At 44.0% G+C, this 25,554-nt stretch overlaps 1 protein-coding gene across 3 annotated transcripts in view; it reads right to left on the bottom strand.

Moving 5' to 3' along the window:
• Positions 1 to 25,554, bottom strand: part of MAP2K4 (mitogen-activated protein kinase kinase 4) — a 69,664-nt gene that overhangs the window by 30,732 nt on the left and 13,378 nt on the right. For 2 of the 3 annotated variants that reach the window (XM_062010918.1, XM_062010917.1), the window contains exons 2-3: positions 16,677 to 16,779; positions 1,586 to 1,760 (exon numbers count right to left, since the gene is read on the bottom strand). In XM_062010918.1, the coding sequence (XP_061866902.1) occupies positions 1,586 to 1,760; positions 16,677 to 16,779 (278 nt within the window). Of the gene's footprint in view, positions 1 to 1,585; positions 1,761 to 14,288; positions 14,333 to 16,676; positions 16,780 to 25,554 lie in introns of those variants that run through there. The other variant, XM_062010919.1, reaches the window with a different exon arrangement.

The following is a 25,554-nucleotide window of genomic DNA, read 5'->3' on the forward strand; positions in this document are numbered from 1 at the left end:
GGGAGCTGTACCTGCATCACAGACCCTCAATGCTGACAAGATTATCCTCTGATGCTGAACACCCCTTGTGCAAACAGAGTCTGAGACAACAGAATTTCTGTGCCACAGACATGTCTTCCCCTCAATGACCTTAGCTAATCCAACAAAGTGCTCTTAGCACAGCTGCATCCCCTGCAGAGCTTCAGAGAACAAAACCACTCAGCTATAGCTATGTCTTTTTCTTATCCATGTCTATCATGATTATGGTAGCAAAACTACCCAGGCCACACACCTGGGTTTGAGAAGCAGTAGGTGCTGAGGCATCATTTTGCTACACCACCTTTCCACCTGACATCTGCAGACTATCTACAAGTTCCACCAAAGGCAACCAAGATAAAGAAGGCTTTAGCTACAGGCAGCCTCTAGCTCCACTAGGAGCCAGAGTTTTTTGGGATTCAAAACCAGGTTGAAACACCACTGCAAGGTGATCCAACACTGAGAAACCTGGAGAGTGCTGCCACTGCTGTGAGGAAGTCAATATTTACTGGAGAAAATCGAAGGATGGTGGTTTGTCCAGTAACCTGACACACCAGAGACAAACATGAATTATATTCACAGCACCTAGAGCTCAGGCTGAGACATGTCTACCTGGCATGTCAGACCAGCAGCAGTGAACATTTCCAAATCAGATCAGGCAATATCCCAAAGAAGACAGAAAGAGTTGGAAAAGAGAACAACACAGAGTCCCACATAGCTCACTTCTATTCTTTCATGGGAGCCATGGGAGCACTTAAAGTTGATATCATCAACAGAGTTAAAGATTGATGCCATTAGCTACCAGCCAGCAGCAAGCAAAGGAAAAGATGAGAGAGAGAGAATGGCTGCTGCCCACGTCACCTGGCTCGATGGACAAGCAGCTCCTCGAAGATGCCCAAGGAGCAGCTCTGCTGCAGCAAGACTAGGATTATTGCATATTGCTCAGCTAGGAAATGAGGTTGCATAATGTTTATGGTTTTAAAGGTGAGGTTTTGGGTAGTATAAGGTAGAAAATGGACAGCACAGAAAACTGTTATGCTTTCCATCTCCAGAGAAGGTCTGGCATGGGAAGCACAAAGCAAAACAACTCCATTATACATCAGCAAGAGCAAAACACTCCCTAGAATATGCCCACTCCATTCCAGCTTCTCCTGGTGAGGCTACATGCTTACATAAAAAGCAAATTTTTAAGTCACTACCTTACTTCACAAAAACCACCAAGAAGCTATTAGAGTCAACTTGTGCCTACCACCAACCCAGGCTGTATCTGAACCAGTGACCCAGAGGTGAAAGGCCCGTGCCCCATTATCAGTCTCCAGAGACATGTGATCCCCTCAAACCAGCAGTTCCTGATAGATGTTTTCAAAAGGGCACAAGCAATTATGACAGCTTCACAAATCACTTGGCAACATGCCCATTACACAACTTTATTTTCAGCAAATAGCAGCCTTCACACTGGAAATAAATAAAAAAGAGCAGTAGATGGGTGCTAGATGGAAGAACATTAGTTCTCCATCACATTTCATCCCTAATGGACTGAAGTACAAACGTAAGTATGGGCATCACCTACTTTAACTGCCATAATTTGCCCACTTGGTTTGTGGACCATTTTGTTGACAGAACCATAAGCGCCTCGTCCAATTTCTCCAAGGTCTTTCAAGTCCTCTGCTGTAAAATCCCAATGTTGTTCAGGGGAAATCTTCAATTTTCCTGATGATTCAATGCTGTGTGTTCTCAGTCTCTCTCTGTCAAAAATATTGGGAAGCAATTTTTCCACATTTTAAATAGTCTGTAAATTTCTCTTTTCAGCACTTGATTAAACATTAGAAGAGAGGGGTTCACAAAGGCTACAGCAACAATCTGACTCCACAAAGGATTTTGGTTGGGTTGGGGGGGTGCAGGGGGTGAGGGAAAATGTTAAATCAAAAATGACATACACTTGCCCACAGCTTTAATTAAGGAAAAGTTTCTCCAGCTGCGGCACAAAATCCAACGTGTCTCATATAGTAGAGTCATTCTAATCACTCATTTACACATTTCTTTCTACTTTGCACAGAATACATCAGACTTCAAGCAGGATCTGTCAACATGCAGAACCAAGAGCTTGAAGAGTACTCCCCAACCCCATCTCCCCAAAGCTTCTGCTGCTGTACACCACCACACTCCCACAGCAACTGTTCTCCCCTCTAGCTGGGTTTCTATGCAACACAGGCAAGCACTTCTGTGTGAATCAAGGGGACTTCAGAAAGAGTTTGCTCTTAATGGAAAACTGCAAGTTATTTCTTAAAAAAACACAACATTTTAGGCAATCATTTGAATTTATTAAAAAACAAATCAAGAGCCAATAATATCTATTTATAAGAAGACAACTTGTTGTGACATGAAAACAAAAGCTGCCTGTTGTAGTGTCTTTACCAAACACCTAAATTAATGTCCTCAGGCAAATATTGCTTCTACTGAAGCCACCAGAATTTGTCCAGGTAAGGAGCAGACCAATGGCAGAAATTTGTAGGGCAGAAGAGTTCAGTGCTTGTTCTAAGGTGTCCCCAATTCCTCCTTCAAACGCAGCAACGCTATCGCTGAATTAGTAAGAAATGCACAAGTACTTTCAACACTTTTAATCTTAAAATGCCATGCAAGTTCTCAGGTTTTCATTAATTAATTAGCTGATTCACACTTCCTGGGTTGTAAAATAAGCCAAAAGCCTGAGTTTCCTACTTTCAAGTAGCATTAAAGACAGTTCTCACGGCAGGGCACATGGACCTCACACAAGTACTTCTGGCCATGTCGTGTACACAGCAGGTCAAATTCATCCCTTGGACTCTGATAATTTCTCTTGGACATTTGACCGAGCCACTGCTCGCCTGTCCAACCCAACAAGCACAACATTCAACCAAACACATGAAATTTATTATCAGATAGAGGAATAAACACCTTATGGCTGACTTCACACTGAGAAACGCAACCATTTGTCAACAGCAGCTGCCAATGCTACTCGGCTGGATGTACTGCTGGGCCCTGCCATGACCTCCACCAGGTTTTATTTGGAACCCAGGTTTTGTGAGGGCAATGAGGTCAGGTCCAAAGGTCAATTGACTGGAGCAGCTAAACAGCTTCATCTATTGCACTCCTCCTCCACGACACTTTGGTTTAGAACTTTCCTGGGCTTCGAGCAGCTGCTGATCTCCCAAACCCTTGACACATTTGATAAAAGCCTTGCTGAACAGTTCCTCTCACCACCTCTGTGCTGTGCCTGACCTGAGCTTCCCTGCTCTCTAACCTGCCTAGCTTGAGATTTTCAATCTGTTGGTCCCTACAGTGTCCCTCCACTGCCCTGAGGAATAATTTAGGAAAGTGCTACAGCACAGATGTGCCGGACACAACAGCCAGTGAAGCAGAGGTGGAATCCCTTCCTTAGCACTACTCACACATCTTTTGAGTTTTTGTGCATAATAAAACACTGCACTGAGTGGGGGTCTCCATGGAATTTGCTTACTAAAAAAGCAAGGAATGAAAATAAGGCAGTAAAAATGACCAAAACAAAGAACAGAGGAAAAGAAGAGGAACAAAAACTTAAAAGAAACATGACCTCCAGACTTGCCAGCTGTCCTTCAGGCAGGTTGTGTTGGAAGCTGAATGAACCAGTTACTATCTCACTGCCCAACCATCCTGTTTTGTTAGTACCATAAAAATAGTTCTGCTTTTGATGGAAGAAAGTAGGTGAGAAACATCATGCCAAGGAAGCACCAGCAAATGGGCATTTCCTGCCTGCCTCCTGCCAGCTAGTGGGCTGGAAGAACCAGGACCATTGAGAGATAAATCTTGTTAAAAAAGGGAGGGGGAAAAAGGCAGAGAGGTGTTACAAGGAGGGTGAAATGTCAGATTTGATTTTCTGAGCAAACCCTTTCCATCTCTTGTTTCAAACCAAGATATCATATTGAAGTTCTTGGAGTTAAAACATTTAAATGTTGACATGGTTTATTCAAATAAAGCAATTAAACCCACCTCCACTCTTTGCCTGCTTTTTCTGCTCAGGAAACTTTGCCTTTCCTACTCTCCATCAGAAGAGAAAGCAAATTTGAATTCATTATTTCCTTGTCACACAAGAAGGCTGTTCACCCCAGCTGTAATGCGAAAGCAGAGCTGTGCCATTGTTCCTGCAGCTGCAGGATGGGTAGCTCCAGCAGTCAGGAAGATGTGAGCTAGAAAATACTCCCTCCCTGGGTCTGCACCGAGTGCCCTCTGCAGCTGCATTCTGGTGCAGAGCAGAGGAGCTCCTGGGGTTCAGACTGAGATATACCATCACCATCCACCCACAAAACCTGAAGTGTCAAGAGTTTGGCTTAATTTCCATGATGTATTTATAATGCCACCTGCCTTGTGTTGCAGCCACAGCTCCTGTTTACTTTGTTTAAAATACCATGGGGAAATGGTCAAATAACCAAATGACAAGTTTGACAGAGTGACAGACACTTGAATATATATTTGCTCGTTTAGGGAACTTCTCACGTGTGAACAATGCAGTTTTCCTTTAAGCAGAGTGGCCTCTCATAAGAGTCAGTAACTGGAACATAACGATTACTTTTAGCACCAAAAAACCTAAACTTTGTATCAGGAATTTTTCAGTGTAAATCAAAATCCCAAGGGATTTCCACACCAAGAAAGCAGCTCAAAAAATGCAAATCTAGAACACAGACCCTCTGCATTGCTATGAAATGGGAGTCTCCTGATGTAAAACTGAGGTAATAAGAACAAATAAATCATTTGTGCACTACATCTATTACTAGATTTGCACTGCTGCAGATATATGAGCACATAAATACACAGGGCAGACATGATCCAAAGTACAAAAAAGCCTGCCTAAATCATGCACTGGATACTACAACAACAACAGAATATAGAAGGGTGACCACACAGAACAGCCTCTAGTGAAGGTGAAAAGTAATTAACACCCGGTCCCTGCCTCTGCAACCGATCCCATTTCAGCTCCTGTGTTTAGTGCTCATTAGAGCCTGCACAGATGTGATACGTCTCCTCTTACCATCTCGGTTTTAAGCTGTACAATCCAAATCTCTCTAAGGCTAAGAGTGTTGGGCAAAACTGGGCATACACTGTCCCAACAATCATCATGTGTAAAAATGGACTTCTGGTGCTCAATGTGCAGTTAAAAAATAGCTAAAGAGGGCTAAATACTTCTCAAACAGTTAAAGGTAGTACTTTTAAATGCACCTTAAGGACTGCAGCTCCTGATGACTTGTGCAGGACTTATCTTTTTGTTTAACAACTTCTCAAAAGCAAGGCAGGGAGTTGGAAGCTCAAGCTGAGGAGGTTGTTGGGATTATTACACTCGTAAGGCCCCAGCATATCAGCCTTACTGCAGATGGTGACTATGCTTGTCACAGCAGTTATTCCAGGGATTAGGAGCACCAAGCAAGACAACAACTCCTCCAAACAGTTGCCCTTTGTCAGAAATGAAAACGTTTATGGGTCCAGCTTGGCAGGAGGCAGGCGGCCGGCTGGCGCCAGGCACCGCAGCCGGGCCAAGGACGGGGTCACACGCACCGGGGCCCGGAGGCTGCTCGCTGCCAGCTTGGCAAGCTGGGCCCGCACAGGAAGGCCTGCAGGCCCCAGCACTCCTGGGGAGAACCACAGAGACGTCAGGAAGCTCTCAAGCAGCCTGTGTTAGTTCCCCAAGCCCTGCCGTTAGCACCCAACTGCAGGGATGTCAAACCTTTTTAGAACAAGCATTTCCTTGGCATGAAAAAGAAGGACCGTGGGGAGATGCAGAGGAAAGTTGTTGGTAGAATTTTTTAAGCAAAACTGAAAGTTATCAGACAAGAAGCAAGGCCAGAATGATGCTGTAGATAGCTACCTAACTTTTGCTTTACTTCAGTAAGAATTCTGCAGGACTCAAACCCAAAAGCTGAGTTATTCAACATTGCAGTTGACACAAAGAAAACATCTGCAGAGTCAAAAAGCAAACCAGCTGTGCTACACAAGCCTGCCTAAGGCTGGATTCTTCTAGGAAGTCTCTCATTACAGCTCCTATTTACACTCTGGTTAATGGGAACATATTCTACTTCTCTACAAGTTTGTAAAAAAGCTGCTCAACACAATGGGGTTTTAGAGACTGACTAGAGGTCAGTCAGTCAAAGGAATGCTAAAATGTAAATCCTAACAAAGAGCTTCCAAGCAAACTGCAGGGTTTTAATAACACTGTGTGCACTGTTCGTAACTTCAGAGTAAAACATGGCTGACGACTTCTGGCTAACACATTTCTGACAAGTCTTCCAAATAGCCTAGAGCACTTGTAATGCCTCCATCTCAATGTCTGTGTTACTTATAAAACAGTTTTCAGCCCCTACAGGCTAACACTAATAAAACAGCAACCCTAGCTTAAATTTCGCTTGAGAAAGCTTCCAAAATAGGTGTTGCAATTTTTTTTCATAGAGGGCTGAAAATGCTGGTGCTCTTACAGATTTTTCAGACACTTCACACGGAGAAATTTCTGGTTCCAATACGCCGGTGGGCAACAGTATCCTTGCAAGAGAGGCAAAACTAAATTGGTATTGCTCTGACTCATGTAAGCTGTCCTGAGGCTTAGCTACATTTAATAACGGATTCCTAGATGTGAAGAAGACATACAGAAAATGTAGCAATGGAAGGAAATTTAGCTTTGCTTCTCTTACCTACTCCAACTAAAAGCAAAAGCACACTTGCTCCCTTTCATCACCATCAAGAGGCAGAAATTCTCCCTAGCATTGCTCTGGCTTTCTATGCTCCTCCTAAACTTTAAAATAAAGATAGTAACCAAGTGTGGAAGATTGCACAGCCCCTTCCACAGTCCTCAAAGACTCAGTCCAGCACACTCTCAAGGCTGCAAAGTCTCCCTGACTTCAATGGGGTTTGGCTGAGGCTTTTAAAATGTCAATATTTTGTATTAACCTCCCCTGGTAGACTACTGAGTTACAAAAGATTTTGCTTAACCCTGTCCTTGACACAGAGGAAACCCCTCAATTCGTTTCTGTGAGGCCTTACTGAATTTCACTGAGCACATTAATCCATTAATCCCAAACGCACTTTGATTTGGACACAAGCCAGACACTGCAGCACAGTGGCTGAACCCAACATAGCTGGGTATTCAAAGCTTACACTGGATTCAAGCATTTCAGAATAACACAGAGAAAACCTGGGCTAATTAATTTAAATAACCCTTCTGAGAACGCTGATTCCCTTTCTGAAGCACTCAGTCTCTCTTGAGCCATGGTCAGCTACCAGAGAAAGCACAGGAAAGAGACAAGAGCACATCCATAAGAATCAACAAAAATCCACCCAACACATACTTTAAATAGTCTGCAAAATGATACTGAGATGCAATATCATTATCATTACATTAAAAAAACAGAATTACCCAATGGAATGACACTATTTCTGAGACAAATTCCATTACTTTAGTAGATGCCATTTTTGTGGGTATGGAAAAGATTTGACAATGGCTAACAGACAGTTAAGCTTACTGTAGCCTGCTGGAAAGTTTCTGGATGAGGTCCGCTTCTCTCCTTTTGAAACTGAACGGGATAATGTGATTACTACCCAGGGTTGCTTGTGTATCACTTCAGCCAGGAAAAGTTGTGAAAATGACAGGAAAACATGGTGCTGTTATCACATGACACAGTAACGTATAACACAATACTCAGCTAGTCACACTATTCACAGAGTGCTTAGCATAAGAAATTAGTGAGCTATATATTTTTCTTCCAAATTTCACTTAAGCAATCTCCCTTCACTGGGAGCAATGATTTCAACTGCATTTTAACATATTAAATCTTGAGCAATTTGTTTTCTTACAGCAATGGCAATTATTATTTCCAACTGTATTATTACTGTGATTAGCAACATGAAAACTTGCATTCAACTTACTAACCAGATGCCTATATATTAGTGACATGCTGTTTCCTTGAGGCACATTGAACTATCACTGCTCTATTTTTCCTGTGGTCTCTTAAGAAAGTATTATTTTTAAACAAAAAAAGTCTAGCTTCCATCCCAAATCCACCAATCTAGGACTGGTGGTCTCTCCCACTAGGCTTGTCGTTCACCTGATTGCCTCTCTTAAAAAGTAAGTTTGCTTGACTTGAACAACTATCTCCTTTCTTATCACCTCCAGAGCCACACAACTGACAGATAATCAACAGCTCATTACCACTCTGTTATGAGACTTCTCCAAGAACAAAAATCAGGTTCTGGATTCTGAGCCCTTCAAGTTGTCCAGCTCTGGAAATCTCCCAGCATGAGTGCCTGTTATCTCAGAACAGTAGCTCATCAGGCAAGATGGGCTCCTGCTAAGCACTTTGTGAAGGGCACATAGAAAACAAGCACTCAAGTACTTGTACAAATGACCAATGCAGCTACCTACAAACAATCAGCAATACAAACTCAGCTTCTTGTTGGAAACACTTGAGAGAGGCAGATAACAAGCACTGCTATTGCAGCTACATGAAACATTTTTCTTTCAATGACTCTAACAAGTGAGTTTTCTCTTTGAAACTTCTGTATGTTGTAAATTTCCAACTCTAGTCCAGGAAAGCTAAAAGCTCTCCACATTCTCCTTTGGGTTTTATTTTCTATTTGGGATTTAAAAACAAACAATGTTGGGCTGCATCAAAGCCTGAAATAACCTGAAATGCCAAGAATGTACTTGGCAGTATTTTTCTTTCTGTGGCAGACAAGGACAGACAGGAGACAAAGAAATCTCCTAACTGCAAGACAGAGGTAGCTGCATCTCTCTGAAAAAGTAATCCAAAGTGTGGTGACCAGAAGAGAGCTCATAACAAGAGTAAGCAGACCGAATGTAAGCTGCATTTTTAAAGTGCTCCTCTTAAGAGGTAAGGCTGAAAGGCCAGTGAAAGCCACTGCCCATTGAAGGTCTCCATTCCCCACAGTCCAGTAGTATGGTGAGATTTTAACTGTTGTTCTACTCTGAGATGGCTGTGTGGGGGACAGTTTTCTCCACTGACCCTCAGAAGATAAAAGCCGATTTTCTGTGAGCTCTGTAAAAATGCTTACAGAAAATTGAGGATGCTTTAAGGAGTGAGGCCAATGGTCCCAGAGAACCACCTTTCCCATCTTTCACTGGAATGAATTACCCACCTAGAATATCAGGGAGACAAAACAGAGATGGATTTTAGAGAAGCCTTCACACTCCTCAGAGAGGACAACTGCCTTCATGCTGCCATAGCAAGAGATACTTGAAACAACCACTTTCAACCAATCCACACTCATCTCTGCAAGAGCATCAGTTATGTCATGCATGAAGGACCAATTACTGACTCAGAATTACTGCAAGTGTAATTTTGCAAAGGATGGAATTAAAACAGGCTCAAAGAGAAGACTGGTTAGGGTCGCCATAATCCACTGGAGGCTGGCTTGGCCTTTTCCTTGCTTTTTCTAAGGTTTCCCAACATGGAGGTACTTTCATGATGGGAGGCAAGAACATCCACCTGAATCTCAAAGATGATGTAGTTTTCATGGACATAATGTACCACAGTAATGTAACCCAGTTAATATAACTCCTTTCCAGAAGTCAATTCCTCAAAACAAGCAGAATGGCAAAATCAGTCCTGCTCTGCCAGTCAACCCCACTCTCCATCATCTCCATTCAATCCACCACAATGTCCTTTCCATGAGCTCTTTGTACAGCAGCTGTTTTTCCTGGGTGCATCCTGTCCATTCAGTCCAGATGTCCTCCATGGTACAAACTGAAAGTCACTCAAGGCAAAGGACGAAAACAAGCTGTTGATGATGACCTGTGAGGTCCAAGCAGTCTCTCAATCTGCAGACTGTCCTCTCTTTATTTTCCACAACTTGATGTGCACAAACAACTAAATGGATGACCAGTTCCTTCAGTGTGAACCCACAAAGCAGAGGAGTTGGCTCACTCTCTGTAGCCAGGGTAAAATGCAAGATATTTTACTATGAAGTGGTGATTAATGTCTGAAGAGATAAAGCACATCCTCTTGCTCTGATGAAGCGTGGTGTACACAGAATAGCCAGAGCAAAGTTTATTCCTAGAGCTCACAATGCCAGCCATTTATTGGCATTTCCTGCAGGAATATGGTTTGCAAGGTTGGCACTTGGAAACTCAGGGTTCAAGTACAACTTAAATCACAGATGTGAATAGTTATGGTCTATATGATACATAAAACCCTTCCTGACATTTCACAAAACCAGAAGAAAAAAGTCTGTGACTGACCATCTCAGATTAATTGGAACCCAACAGTGACAGCCCCTTAGGGCCAGAAACCAGATACACTATCTGTACAATACAGCAGAGATCATTCCTATGCACAGGCAGCAAGCTCAGACTAATGTGTAAGCAATGTCCTACTTTCTTACTTGTAAATAATTACTGAACAATATTATTTATGGAAAAAAATGGGTAGAGATCAAAGCATGGGTGCACGTATATTTTCAGAGACAATACATATAATAATCTGCTTCATGCCATTTTCCTCTCCAAACACCAGTAGTTACTTGTCCAAGAGGAAGGGAACGTGGGGACACAGGCACAGGACACCTATTGCCCCTGTTGACCTTGGATTGATTCCCAGCCCATAAAGCCAGAGTCATAGGTCTAGAAGAAAAGAAGCTAAAGGAGAAAGGCCAGGAGGGCAGTCCATGTTCTCAGATATTATAAAAAGATGAGCAACAGCATCTCCTGCTCCCTGAATAAATTTTAACTGAAATCAGTACCATCTGATATGTTTACAAAGCAAGCCTTAGAAAGTTCCTCTGCAGAGCTGGACTTGCACCTTAGATATATACCCAAACTTAGACGGTAAGGGGAAAAAAAATCTCCCACTAACTTTGGTAGCACCTTCTCTGAGAGGTGATCTACTTGGTCTGAGATACCAAATCATCTCTTTGTCATCTAGGCCAGCAAGATCACTGGCCAAACAAACTCAGAAACTTCTAGAAGAAACAGGAGGGTTCAATAAAATACAAAACTCATCAATTTGTCTTGCTCCTGAAAAAAACCCCCATGCATAAGGAACATTGTTCTAGCACTTAATGGTGATGTTTGTATTAAATTTGTATCTCCACAGGCTCAGAGATTTAAATACATCTTTGAATACACTTCCTTGGAAGTATCCATTTTCCTTGTGCTTACTTCAAACCACAAGCATGTTTCCCAGTGATTATACTGCAAATTTCAGGAAATGTTCCAGAACAGCCTCAGAAAAACATTCAGATTCTTAACTAGTACCTTTGAAATGAAACCCATCTCTAAGGCTTCCAGGCACCAAACCCTACAAGGGGAAGGTATCATGTGGCAGAAAGGTGTTAGAAATCAGTAAGAATAAAGATGCGAAATGACTGTGATAGAAATAGGAGATTGACAGAGAAATAGTTACAGGAAAATGGACAAAAGTAATTGTGAACATGCCAATTTGGGATATTCCACTTGGTTTTTTCATAGTTTTTAGACAGAAGGTAGTAACTCTCACAGGTTATTTCCTAATGAACTCGGTGAGCTGTAGGCTGTGCAACTGGAGAGCCTGAAACCACATGCCAGAAAGGTTTGGAAAAGGGTTAAGAGCAAAAGAGAAGACTAGACACTTCAGAGAGACTTCGGGGCAGTCAGAAAAGCCCTTTCCAGGAACAGTGACAGTCTCTGAACTACACACAAAAAAAGGAAGCAGCAGAGTCTGATGTGCAGCTGGATCTCCATCTGCTTTTGAGGAATCTAACCCCAAAGGTCTATTAAACATCTGCCAACATGCTCTTGGGGCATCTCTCTGGGAAGCCTGTGACTCTCCCAGGTGTCACAAGGAGGAGATCCACACAGGGCACCTCTAGAAGCTTGAGTGACAATGAATCCATGAGGACACTCACAATGCTACAGGGAGGCTACAGAGTTCAACAGGCCACCAGACAGTTCAGAAGCTGGATCTGTGACCATTAAAAGAGGTAATTTCATTTTGGCACCTTTCCAGATTTCTGGTGTTCAAGTTCTAGAAAGGTGGCACATCTGGCAGTCTGGAGAGTTCCCAGCCAGCAGGATACTCAAATAGAAACATGCCATGAACCAGACGCCAAACAAAACTCATTGTGCACACTCAGTTTTTAGCAGGTGGATCTAAATTCTGTACTCTAAAGCCAAGATCAATGCATTGCTGCACCATAAGTGTACAACACTTTCAGAACACCAAAAAACCCTCATCTGCAGCCAACTGAACAACTTGAATGCCAGTGATTGCCAATGGATGCCAGTGATGGCCAGCACAACACAGCTGCCAGGCAAACTGGCTGTGCACAGCTATACAGTCACTTCTCACACCATCATTTCTGTGTTAGCGTTATTTGAATCTCCTTTCAGCAAAGGTCACCAGCTACAAGTAGAGCTTACACACAGGTAAGTAATCTAGTTTTGTTTGCGATCTACATCTTACTTGGACAGGGTAGAGATGAGGTTAAAGGTGAGATGCTTTTTCAGCCAGTTGGGAATAGTAATTGGAAAATAATAGGTCAGAAGTTTAAGAGCTCATCCTAACCATGGCTGGTGTCCTCCAGCCTCTGTAATGTCTGCTGCAGGGAAAACAAAGTAAGCATTTGTTAACCTGGCCTAAGCCATAAAATACAGTCTGACCTAATGACAATAGTGTTCTCAACTGACAGTTCTCCATAGACTCCACTGTCAGACAGCCTGCATAGCAGGGCAAGTCCACACAGCCTTGCTGACTGACCAGACAGGCAGGAGACTACACTTCCTTGCACTGGAGCACCAGCTGTCAGTAAAACACTTCTTCTCTAGGCTGCTTCCTTTCAAGCCTGTAATTCAGGCTCTACTCTGCTGTTACCATGTCTGTACAGGTCACATGTAAAATGACATCTAGCACTGTGACAGGCAGACTGGGTAGCATGCCATACCTAGACAAAGTCTGTCTTTGCACTTAGGTGGCAGCCCTCTTGGCTGAACCAAACAAGATACATGTCCCCTGTAGCTCCATCAGTCACAGAACCAGAAGAGACCTTCTTTCCCATCCCCTGCCTTGCTCCCTGCTGTTCAACATGTGATCCCGGAGCTCTGCCCCCCTGGATCTGCACAGGAAAGCCATTCATGGTGCCTTTTGTTTGCAATAAAGGATGTTTCAGCCCTCAGCCTCACCAGGAAGAACATATGTTCTAATTCAGAAAATATTTACTGCAAAACCCTAGCAGCACTGAAGATGTAAGGAGTTTTGCCACTGACTCCAATCTGAGTGGTTGTAGCCTCTGCCAGTCTCCTCCTTACTTGGTTCCTAGTCATCTGTGACAAAGGGCAACTCCCCTCAACACATCCCAACAGCTAGCAGCAGATGTACTTGGAAGAGTGAAGGAGGAGGTGGCCTTGGCAGGGGCTCAGGGTGCCATGGTCTGGGCAGGGATGGGACAGGAGCAGTGAGACCGTGCCACCTCCTGCCACTCTGCCACCACAGTCCTCACCTGCCCTCAACTCCAAGGCCGTTCACGGAGATGGAGCAGCAAAACTCAAGAGGTCTTAACCACTCACCAGCTCCTCCTGCTCCTGCATGTGGCCTCATACTCCTACATGTTCCCCTGTATCCTGCCCTGGCACCCACCTTCTGTGCTCCCTGTGTGCCCATAGCAGTGCACTTGTGCACTCTGGAGCTTCAACCTGAGACCCAAACCTTAAGACACAGCTCAAAACCACCACAGATAGGAAAGAAATGACAAGGACAGACTAGGAACTCATGTGCTAACTTTCTATATTTGGTAGTGTTTAATCTATGCTCTTTCCCCTATAAATAATATTCCAGGGCACTGTCTATATATTAACAAAAAGCCTCTACCCATGAGAGCAGTGAAGCTCTGGGAACAGCCTCTGTGCAGGAACGCAGCAGGTGTGATGCTGTCTGGGCTACAGAGTTCCTCCACATTCCCCATCATCTTTTCAAATGCTCCTGAGACCTCTCTGACCATGAAATGAAGCCTAAAAAGAAAGCTGAACTCATGTCTTAATGGGGTATGTGGAGTTCACACTCATTTCAGCAGGGTATGGGGCCTTGGCACTGAGGAGGAGCATAGCTACACTCAATATCCCAAAGTTATCCACCTCTGGCCCTCTGCCTTCCCTCCTCAGCAGCAGTGGCTTTGCTCCAGTGATGCAGTATAGGCAGTGATTTCCTCCCTCCTGTCACACACACACAGGCATGAGGAGCCCCATTTGCTCCTTTGCTTTCTGTCTACGTAGTAAGAAACCGCACTCTTACCTGAACATCCACCAATCCAGCCTGATCAGTTCCCCGACCAAAACCTGTTAATCAAGCAAAATACAGCTAATAGGCAATTTACATCTCATGGCAGCTGCAGGTCACTGCTGGCTGCCACCTCCTGTGCCCCAGCCAGAGCTTGGTGCAGGCAACACGCACTTGGCCACAGGATCCTCTGCCCTCCTGGTGGCAGGAGGGACAGGACACCTCCGGATCGGTGGATCCAAGTCACAGAAACAAAAATTTCATGTGAGAAATTGATCTCTCTGTATATTCAGATCCACCCATCTGGACCAATGGGGTCTGCACAGGGAAATGCTCAGCAGTGTCGACCCAGCACTCATCCAGGAGGGCACCACAGCCACTCCGCTCCATCAAGCTGGGGAAGAGAAGACTCAGTGAACAGAAACACACCTTGCATCAGGAATGCATCTGGGCCAGGAGGTCTGGGATATCCAATTCAAATCTGAAGTCTAGAAAGGTTTCTAGACAACAGAGGAAAAAACATTCCAGTGTCTCTGTGAAGCAAGGGGGAGATGCAGATACATCATCAGGATGCACCAGCTGCGAGACAAACACTTGAGAGAAGCGTGCAACCAGGAGATGTGAACACAGCTTTTGAGGAACAACATCCACTACAGACAACACAGAGGACATGAAGATCAATTAGCTCTCTCCAAACTTAGCCTCAACACAGAGAAAACAATCCAACCAACAGCATTCATCCCTTACAAACAGAAAGGGCTGGTACAGCTTGTAGTCCCCCAAGAAGCACAGATACATCACCATCATTTGTGATGCTTGAATGGCTATCATATTCAACCTCAAATACTTCTAAGTCCTCAGAACAACTACATCATTAACCAGCCTGGGATCCAACCCCTGCCAACAACTGCAATTCCCACGGAGAAAGAGCAGTACCTTCTTAAATGGACAATGCTGACAGTTACTTGCACAAACATGAAGCTTACGATGTCACCAACTAACAATGAAAGCACTTCTATGCTAGACAGGAGCCACTGTGACTTCCAGCGAATCCAAGACAGAAATCCGTGTGGATAAACACAGAAAAGTCAAATCCCTATAGATGGCTGATGGTGGGAACTTGCTAGCTGAGACCAAGTCCTTTATTTCATGGACTAGAGAGGTTAGAGAAGAAAGAGCCCCAGATAGGGTTCTACAGAAAATTGTTACAAGGTTTTGATAATGTGATGAGACACAAAAAGTAAATATATGAATGCCAGCTCTACAACCAGTAAGGATACTCTCAGACAGAAAAAGAGAGAGGAGAGAGAAGAACTTGCTGGAAAGGTCACTTGGGCTGGTAAGAAGAACCTTCTGAAGTACTCCATACAATTTCCAGATACTGTAATTACCATTGATAACTCGTCAGAAACATGTTTCTAACTTGATAAAGGCTTGTTTGAAAATGCCCAGCATAAAGAAGCTACCAGAAACAGGAACAGACCCCAGAAGGTATATCCTGGGGAAGCAGAGGCACTGAGCTCAAGGAGAGAGGCAGCAACATGCAGAGCCAAGCAGAAGCAGCCTATAACCAGGAACACCCCAGAGAGCTCAGGCAGCAGGGGAAGCTGCAGGTGCAGTTTCTGAGATTTGCCACTGACAAAACTCTTGAGATCTGGTGGGGGACCTTAGAGAGGAAAAAAAATTGGACATCTTTGCATGCTAGCTGCATTCTGCCACACGTACAGGCTGTGGGTGCATCACCCATCCCTCTAGATTGGTGGATCTGAGGATACAAAGCTAACATTTTCTGTGACGATGTACTAGTGTTATTTACTAGTGTCAGGAACAGCTCTGTGCCACACTGGTACTCAGACTTTGGATGGGGATATTCTGTAGCTGTCTGCCTAGAAAACTCAGCTAATCACTGAGCTAATCACACAGAGCTAATCACTGTGTAACTCCCTGACATCCTCATGCTGGTAAAACAATCATCCTCAAACCTTTGTCTATTGTAGTGCTGAAATAAATCTATCACAGTTTTTTACAAGTCTTTTATCATAGTCTTTTACAAGTAAAACAAAACCAAGAACTTCTCTCTAACAAAAAAAAGTAGTAAGTACTGAACAGAGACAGGAAAATGACAGCAAATAGGTCTGGAAATTAATTATAAGCATATCTTGCATTATCAGCTAAATTTATCCAGTTTAATCAATTCTGGAAGGCAATAGCTCCAGTATAAAACAGGAAGATCCTAAATTTAACCTTTTTTAATTCTAAGGGAAAAAAAATCTCCTACAGTGACTCAAACTGACAGATTTGAACAACCTACAAATAACTGAAGCTGCATTTAAAACAACACTGTGTGTTGGCTAAACAATTGCAAAGTTGTTCCACTAGTTGTGCCTTTGGCTTTATACTCACATGTGTGGATTTTGGAAAGGAACTCCAGAAGTGTTTAGAGTAAATCTTGCTGTGGACTTGAAAGGTGGATTTGCAAAATTTAACTTCAGCGCTTTGCGTTTACCTGGGAGACAAGGAACATAAGTAAACTTTTTGTCAGCAACAAAAGATTAACAGCATCTGGAAATAAACAGAAAAAGATGACATATTGTAAGAGAAGGAAAATGCATTTCACAACAACGTTTGCAAGTCACAGCCTGTCAGTGACACAGGGATGAAGAAACAGAGTCAGCTCTCACCCTGAGGTCCTCTTCCATCTCATTCCAAGGCAGTTGCCAAAGGGAGGTGTTCAAAGCACCTCCTGTGACAGCTGGAGCACCAGCACCAGGGCTACTAGCAGCCACGAGCACCTCCACAGCAGGGCCCTGAACATCCTCTATGTACCACCACTTCTTTACACAGACCCATGTTGGTAGACTTGACTTCAGCACTGCAGCAAAAAGGCCTGACCTGCTCAGCACCGCCTGGGCATGCTACCAGACCCAGGGCAGGCAGAGTCGAGGGGGAAAAGGGCACTTTGGGATGTCTTCTATGTAACACCCCAACTGCAGGAGAGTTGATGAGTTCCTGACCCTCCTCAGCCTAAGAGTAGATAGAGATAACCAGGCTTGAGCAAGGACAGAGGAGATCTGCTATGCGTTCCTTCTGCCAAGCAGAGAGCAAATTCAGCCCATCAGAGGTCAGTGACCAGGTGAGAGAAACCTTTGCTCTGCAGCCAACTGAGAAAGCTTGGGGAAAAAGAAAGAAACAGTAGGGCAGGAAGAGTCCTAGACACCACTCCAGCCTCTATGTCTGAGGTTATCTTCCTAAAACTATCAGTTCTCATCTCTTCCAGGGCATCTCACAGCAAAGCTAGTGCCAACTCACCAGAGACTAGGGTACAAAATACCCCAACAAACCAACACATACCTCTGTGCTCTTCCAAAAGGTATTTTTACTATCCAAAATGTTAGATCTTGTCTGCTAACAAAATGCTTGCTTTAACGTAAAGAGAGCAGAGGAACATTAAGCAGCGTCCATCGCTCAGCTGAAGTCCCGAACACACCCAGGATTCACAGCTTGTTAATTCTATTGCTGTTGGCACAGTGCTGCAGCTGTATTTCCTTCCTTTCCAGTCTTGCTCACAGATGCACTCCAACATCAGCATAATTAATTTGGGAGTAGAGTAGGTTTCCAGTCTTGCCCTCAAGACAAACCATTTTTCAAGAAAAACAAGAACTCCAGCATATAGCATGGTTATATTTGGAGAGTCTGAATGAAAAAGGAGGCCTGAGGTCTGAGTTACTAGCTTTAAGAACTGCAGATACAGAAACTCATTTGCAATGGTACAAGTATTTTCAGTACTCCTGTCTGTTACTGACATTTACCATTCTTCAGTGAAATCTCTGATTTAGTGTGATCCAAGAGTCAGCATTTGAATCAAAGATGACAATTCTGCACTGCAGGAATGTGCTAAGCATGCTCATTTTTTAGAAATCACTTCATTAAACAGATTACTTATCCATAATTCACCTACAGCCCCAAGTGTGCTTCTGCTTAGGGAACACACAAACACATAAGCCCACATCAGCCAGGACTTTGAGTTATTGGCCATTACTGTCATGAATCCCCTACACAGCAAAATGTTTGTAACTAAACAAATGTTACCAAAACATCTTGGTGATTTAAGCTGGGAGGTGGCTCTCAGTTGCACAGACGCTTGCAGTATCAGCAGACACACACCTCTGACACTTGCAATATGTGATTTATGCTACATCCAACAGCACTTGCAACAGCGTCTATAAATACCCCCACTACAAAGCCTGGCTAAAGTAGGTTAGGCTACAAGAAACTGCAATCAGATTAAGATTAGTTCCCTCAGACTGGAAACTGTCAGCAGTAAAGACCTAAGAATGAAGTCTCTTGAAATCTCAAAAATCCACCATTCACCTTTAATATTTATTAACCCTGAGTGTCCTGCATGGAAATACCATTTGTACTAATACACTAAACAGAGTTTAAACGACCCAAACCTTGGGAGCAGCTGTGATAAAAAGAGCTTAAATCTGTGCCTGTGCACGCATTGTGTGATGAATGAGCTTTCATTTAAGATGTTGCCCATGCTGGCAGTCAGATGCCAAGTGTGGTGAAACACCAAGAGAGAGTCTGGAGGGTCCAGCAGCCCCAGGCCCCTTCGGCCTGGCAGCACACAGATGGGCCACTGGGCCCGGCCTTGTGGGAACGTGGCTGCTCACAAAGCAGGGATTCCTTTTGGCCACAAATGCTGCAAAAGGTTCACTCTGCTCCCCGTGTCTGAGGCAGCCAGCATATAACCCTGCAAAGACTGTACCTCAGCAGCAGCCAGAAGGAAATGGTGATGCTACCCTGGGAAAATCATTAAAAGGCACCTGGAGCCCTTCCTGATAGAAACCAATAATAATGCAAAGGGCCATGGCAGGTACTTTTTCATTATGACAAAGCACAGCAAGAATTATAAAACATATAGTAAGGAGGAGGACTGGGGAGGGGCTTTGGTGATTTTGAGGTTTTTTTGTTTTAATTTAAAGAGACTAAAAGCAAGGAAAAAAATCTGCCCTTGAGGCCTTTGCTTAAGGTCAGTGGAAAGGATTTAGTGTCTTTGGATAAAGCAACAAGTATGTTTCCATCATCCCTCTAGCTATCTTATGCCAGAAAAGTGGCAATGTCAATCACAGCCTGCATCCCACGAGCTCTGATAAACACCTCAGACCCAGCTGCTGAGTGCCCTGCAGCCATGGATCAGGAAGAAAGGCAGGAACCAAAGGATGGGAGGGGCTTCTTCCATTCTAAGGCATAATTATTTCAGGGGGAGCAACCAATTCTCTCTACCTCAATATTAGTATGTTGGGTTTTTTAATTATGAAGACAAAAGAGACCACAAGTGGATCCTGCTGAAAGCAAGAAACACCACTGGGAGTTAGGAATTGCTGATGTCTCTAGGGAACAAGGAAAGCCCTTGGCCACGGAACCAGGAGGCATCTCCTGACACAGCGGTCTTGGATTTCTTAATTCTAACTACCGAGAACTAACAGAAGAGAAGTCCATGAGACAGTGGCTCACTGATGTCTCAGGTGGGATTGGCACAGCAAATCTGGAATCATTTTAACAAAATGTTCCCCAAGACATTAACAGAAACAAAGGAAGCATCTGACTCTTCCTCCTCTTGCACATCTTCCTCTCTTGCCTCTTGCCCTTCTCTCAAGGCTTGTTACACAGGAGGTTTCCAGCCCTTTGCTCACCAGGTTGTCATTTGCTACCTTTTAGGAAAAAGCCATCTGTGAAAAGCACCTCTGCCTCTCCGTCCATCTTCCCCTTCCCCAGATCCCTCCCTGTCCCAGTGCTGCTCTTCCTTACTGCAGAACATTTTGCTGCACATCCCCCATAGCGCAGGAGCAACAGAAGCAGCAACACACGACAAGGACAATGGCTTTGGAAATTAGTTGATGCAACTCTAAGCAAAGAACTCATGTCCAGTGAGCATAAAAAGGATGGCTCTATAAAGATATAAAAGGATAGAACTTCTGATCTTAATATAGCCATTCCTAATGAGAGCAAACATGGTGCAGAAAGTAAGACTATCAAGAAGTTAAAGACCTGCATCACATTAACCTGAAAAGCAGGAAGCTGATGGTTTTGTGGTTTTCCTCTTCTGTATGGTTTCAGATAAGCAAAACCCCATTGCTTCCAGCTAGGACAAAACCAAGCCTCTGAACAGCTTTGCTCCAGCGAAGAATCACAATCAGGAGGCATAACATATGTCAAGAGCCCTGGTCGCCTCCTACCCCCCAGCTCAATGTGTAGAAGGGGCAACGGGTACAAGCTGGAACATGAGAGGTTCCAAAGAAACATAAGGAAAAATTTCTTCCCTGTTGAGGTGAAGGAGCACTGGCAGGGGCTGCCCAGACAGGCTGTGGAGTCTCCTTCTCTGGAGACATTCAAACTCACGTGGACAAGTTCATGTGTGCCCTACTCTAGGTGATCCTGCTCTGGCAGGGGGGTTGCACTGGATATCTTTCAAGGTCCCTTCCAAACCTTAAGATTCTGTGATTCTGTGGGCTGTCATTTGGGCAAGAAATGCCATGGGAAAGGGACAGGGATTGAAGTCACAGGAAAGGGAGGGGGATTTAAGCCACAGAATGTTGAGCGTTACATTCAGCTGCCTCATGAAACTGCATCCCAGCAGGAACAGCAAAAGCTAACAAAAAGCTGTTCTCTTTAGAACAGTGGGAAGTCAGTCCATTGCAACCTTTCCCCTTCATTTCATAGTTTATTAATAAACCAACTGCTTAGTGCTGTGAGCTTTCAAATACAGCTCAACAGAAAATCAACAGACCTCGTGCCTCACCTGACAGCACGCAGTTTTGTCCAATTATCCAATAAGGCAAAGCTGGCATTCTGAACTGAGATACTTGCTGTTGCTTTCCCATGAAAGAGCTGTAAAGAGCTCTGGATCAAATCCTGCCACTTCTCAATGGCTTACAAGAGAAACTCAGACATCTGTGTTACATTCCTTTCATTTACAACGAACAGGAGCTGCAAAGCACCCTGCTCCACTGCACACCTTTGATTTTCCAGCATGGAGAACAGCAACAGCCTTTATCCCTTCTGAACACCTTCAGATCAAAGGCTAGATGGTGTTCTTGTGACAAAAAAGTGGATTCACAGCAGAAACCATCTGGGAGAGGGAAACAGGTATGTGCCATCCAGTGCCAGATCCAGCAAGACCTCTCCTGCCCAATGCAAACACCACCAGTTTCATTGCCAACAGTCACTGATTATTGACTAGAAAAAACAAACACAAAACAATAACTCCTGTCATTCTCATTAATAGCTGGTAAACACAACCTACAAAATCTGCCTGTGAAACAGAAAGCCTTTAAGTGGGTAAGAGAATTCACAAATGCATTAATGCTCCCATCACCCTTTCTTTCAAAATCAATGTGACATTTGCATGCTGCATGCATGGAGTTAGCTAGTGCACTCCTAACACATTTAAAACATGGTTTAAAGAGAAAACTACTATTAAAATACACTCTAGGGGGTAATTCAAGAGAACACACTGTCACTACCTGCCAGCCATCAGTGGTTTTAATGGGAAATACTCAACATCGAAATCTATCTTTGCTGTAAACAATTTTTGCTAGGAAGAAATGGGGTATTTTCTCTGTCAAAATAGTCTCATTGAGTACTTCCCTAATCGTGCATTTCTTAATTCAAGTGGGTAAAATCTACAGGGGAAAAAAGCTCCCGTGACCTCTCTCGGCAGCTCCCCCATGCCGACACAGCTGCGGGCCCTGCGGTCGCTCCAGCCGAGGCTGTGCAGGTACGAGAGTCCCTGGATTTGTCCCCTAACTCTCATCCCAAGCTGCCCCCACAATCCCACCCAGGCCAGCTGGACAAGAGCCAGGCTCATCCCCCAGCACCTTCCCCCTTTAGGTTAAACTTCTTGTCAACAAAATCTATACCTTCAACGGTTTTAAGCTGAAAGACAGGTTTAGACTGGACATGAGGAAGAAATGTTTTATGATGGGGATGGTGAGACACTGGAACAGGTTCCCCAGAGCAGCAGTGAACACTCCATTGTTGGTAGTGGCCAACAATGGCTAGGTTGGATGGGGCTTGGAGCAACCTGATCTAGTGGAAGGTTTCCCTGTTCCTGGAAAGAGGGAAGGACTAGACCATCTTTGAAAGCCCCTTCCAACCTAAAGCATTCTGTGATTCAATTACTAACTTCAAGGAGCACGCAACCGATCACGTTTTACACATATTTGCAGTGCAGTGAGGAAACCAGGTCAGTAATCCCACAGTGTGCAAGGAGGTACTTGCTCTTCTTCCTTAGGAGCAGATGAAATCCTCCCTGGAGTAAAACTCCATCCATGAACAAATTCAAACCAGGATAACCTACCCTCAGATGCACAACAGTAGCTGCCCCATACAAACATGTCATGTCCATCACAACACTTCTTGGGGATGAAGATCTCTCCCATAAAATGCTTCAGAAGCTCCTCAGCCGTGAAAGTGCTCCGTGCACAATCACATTTTTTCAACGACTCTTACGTGTCTTCCCCATTTTTAAGGTAAACTGCAGTTCTTTTGCAGGCAGGTGTTAAAGCATTGGTTTAGAGGGTAATGCCTTTCAGCCTCCTGAGTCTGACCCATCTACATTCCTACCTCCAGGCACAGGAGTCAGCCAAGCAATTTTAATGTAGTATTTTACAGCCTTACCCACCACAAGCCACTGGCAAAGTCTGTGAGTGACCATGCTGCTGCAAGGAGCTTACAGCACAGACCTCCACGCAGCCACTACAAAAGCACAGGTGGGAAATCACCCCCAGTGCTGCACTGCTTGTAGGGCAGACTGCACTACAGATTCAGAAGCTGAAAATGCTAACAAATTTTCACTTCAAAACTACCAATAGCAGAAATCCATGGTGATGCTGGAGGTTTTTGTTGCCTGCTTGAAGTCTTGGAGTCCTTAACAGCAGCAGCCCCAGCCCCATGCTGCACACTCTTGCAACGAGCAAAGCAGTCCTCATGTTGTTCCTGTGCTTTCAAATAACCAACACAGTCCATCAAGCTGCTAGAAAGGATTCACTGGTTACTTGGTGCTCAGCTTAGTAGCCTCAATGGAAAAACAGCAAAATCCCTTCCATAAGACCCTATTCATCACCAGGTTGCTTCAGGGGCTACCTACCACCAGACCCAGCAACCAAACTCTGCAAAACCTCATTATTTTGCAAAACTTTCTGATAGCTAAAGCCTTTTTTTCTTCTCTTTTTTTCCTGAAACATTATTTATTGTGGGTTTTTTTTGGTTTGTAGCAGATTTCAACCCCTCCAACACACAAGGGCTATCTACACCTGACAGAAGATCCCAGCTTGACGTGAAAAGCACTGCTGAGAAAGTAACTAGAGTGCTGCAGAAACATTTACAGTCTTAACATGTCAGACAACTGGGAATTGGCAAGAAGACTGACACAAAAGCAAAAAGTTGTCCTCAGTAAATATTAATCAACCTTCTTAAGCTGCCATGGTTTGTATGAAACACAGTGTGGCAGCTGTTACCAGGCTCTGAACTGGGTCTGGGCCTGGAGAATTCACCCACCAGACTCCAGCAGACCACCACCCTATCCTGGGGGATGCTTCTCTTCCACTTCTTTTCACATCTCAGTTACTGTCATCAAAGATTTATGAGAGAGGTCTACAAGTCTTAACTCCAATCTTGCCACAAATCTCTCTTGCAAGAGAGATTTGAAAGTCCTGCTTCAAACATCAAGGTTCCTAAAGATTTGTATATCTTGTGCTAATAGAAAATTACCCAACCCTGTCCTAGGGGAGCAATTCTGACATCCAGGCTTGCTCTGCACTGTAACACTGAAGCATACATCCTTCACAGCTCTTCCAAGAACAGCATCAGTCTGTGAAAAGCTATGGCCCACAAAAGATTTTCTACATACAATATCTCTGAAGAAATAGGTCTGAACAGTGGTCACAAAAATGTATGGAGAGAAAACTCAAATCATCTAAAAAACATTAACAATTACCTCTCTGGCTATCAGAATTGCTGTAAAAAAAGATGCACATTGAGTGTAAACAACAAAAATACCTAAATGCAAACTGAACAAAATGCAGTCACAAGATTTCTGCAATTCAAATAAAACAAAAGAAAACACACAGAGACTTGGTTTCTAATAAAGCTCCCACCTTACTGCAGAGGGGACTTGAACACACAGCCTAAAGTGACAGAAACAGATGAACCCTACAGAGCATCCCAAGGTCGAGGGTCAGAACATCATCTCCGATCTCTCTCCTCTCCCAAAGAAGCAGGGCCAGAGGAGTCTATGACAGCATTCGGTGCCCATGCTGTCCACAGATATTTGAGGTATTCACCTGTAAGCTGATGATAGATCCCCACCACCACCACATAAAACACCTAAGAGGTCAGGGTCTCCATTCAGTAGAAGTTTCAACAAGCACTAATCAAGCTGCCAAATCCCTCCCAGCTGGTACTCTGTGGCAGTTTAGCAGGCAGCAAATCCCCAGTGCTCCATACACTCCATCTACAACTAGTCTAACAAACATACAGTTCCAGGTAAAGCAAAAGGTATAAAGCCACCTCAACAACTGGTGAAAATAAGAAATGCATCAGCAAACCACCTCAGTGATAGGAAAATACAAACTTCAAAGGCAAAACCCTTTAGGCCATGCTGCAAGGAAAATTCCCTTTGCCCCTACAAAACCAACTGTGCTTCCTTGATGAGCTCTCAAGTTCACTGTCTGGCCTTAAAACTTCTCATTGCTTTGGCCCAGCTCTGCAGCTGCTGCACTGCTCAGCTGCACTGTGGTTCTTAAACACACTCAATATTTAGATTTTCAGAGATGGTAAATGCCATTTTTACCTACTCTCAGTCCTCTTTCTGATCATCTCCTTACTTTCCTTTTCAGTCACGTTATCACAAGCTATCACACCAGACATAATTCTTTTGGGGGTTATACCAGTTTTTCCATTCTTTCAAAATCCCAGAACTAGGGGCAAACACAGAGTTTCTCTGCTAAAAAAATATACACCATAGAGGCTCTCAACAAAAGATTCCCCAAGTCCAATGGATTTTGAAAGTCCTTGGGGGAAAAAAAAAAAGCTGTATTGCTGTGCAGAGGGCAGGCGGGTCTTCAGTACCCAAGGAGCCTGAGAGTCTGCCTGGCTAATCCCCAGTCTCACACTGAGTAACAGAAGACTCTTGCAAAAATATCACCCAGTAGCCCCAGCACAGATCCCACTATCTTCTTCCCTTGCCCTCCTCCCCATTAACTCCTTCTCCCTC

This window comes from Colius striatus, chromosome 18, assembly GCF_028858725.1.
Source record: "Colius striatus isolate bColStr4 chromosome 18, bColStr4.1.hap1, whole genome shotgun sequence".
NCBI lineage: Eukaryota > Metazoa > Chordata > Aves > Coliiformes > Coliidae > Colius > Colius striatus.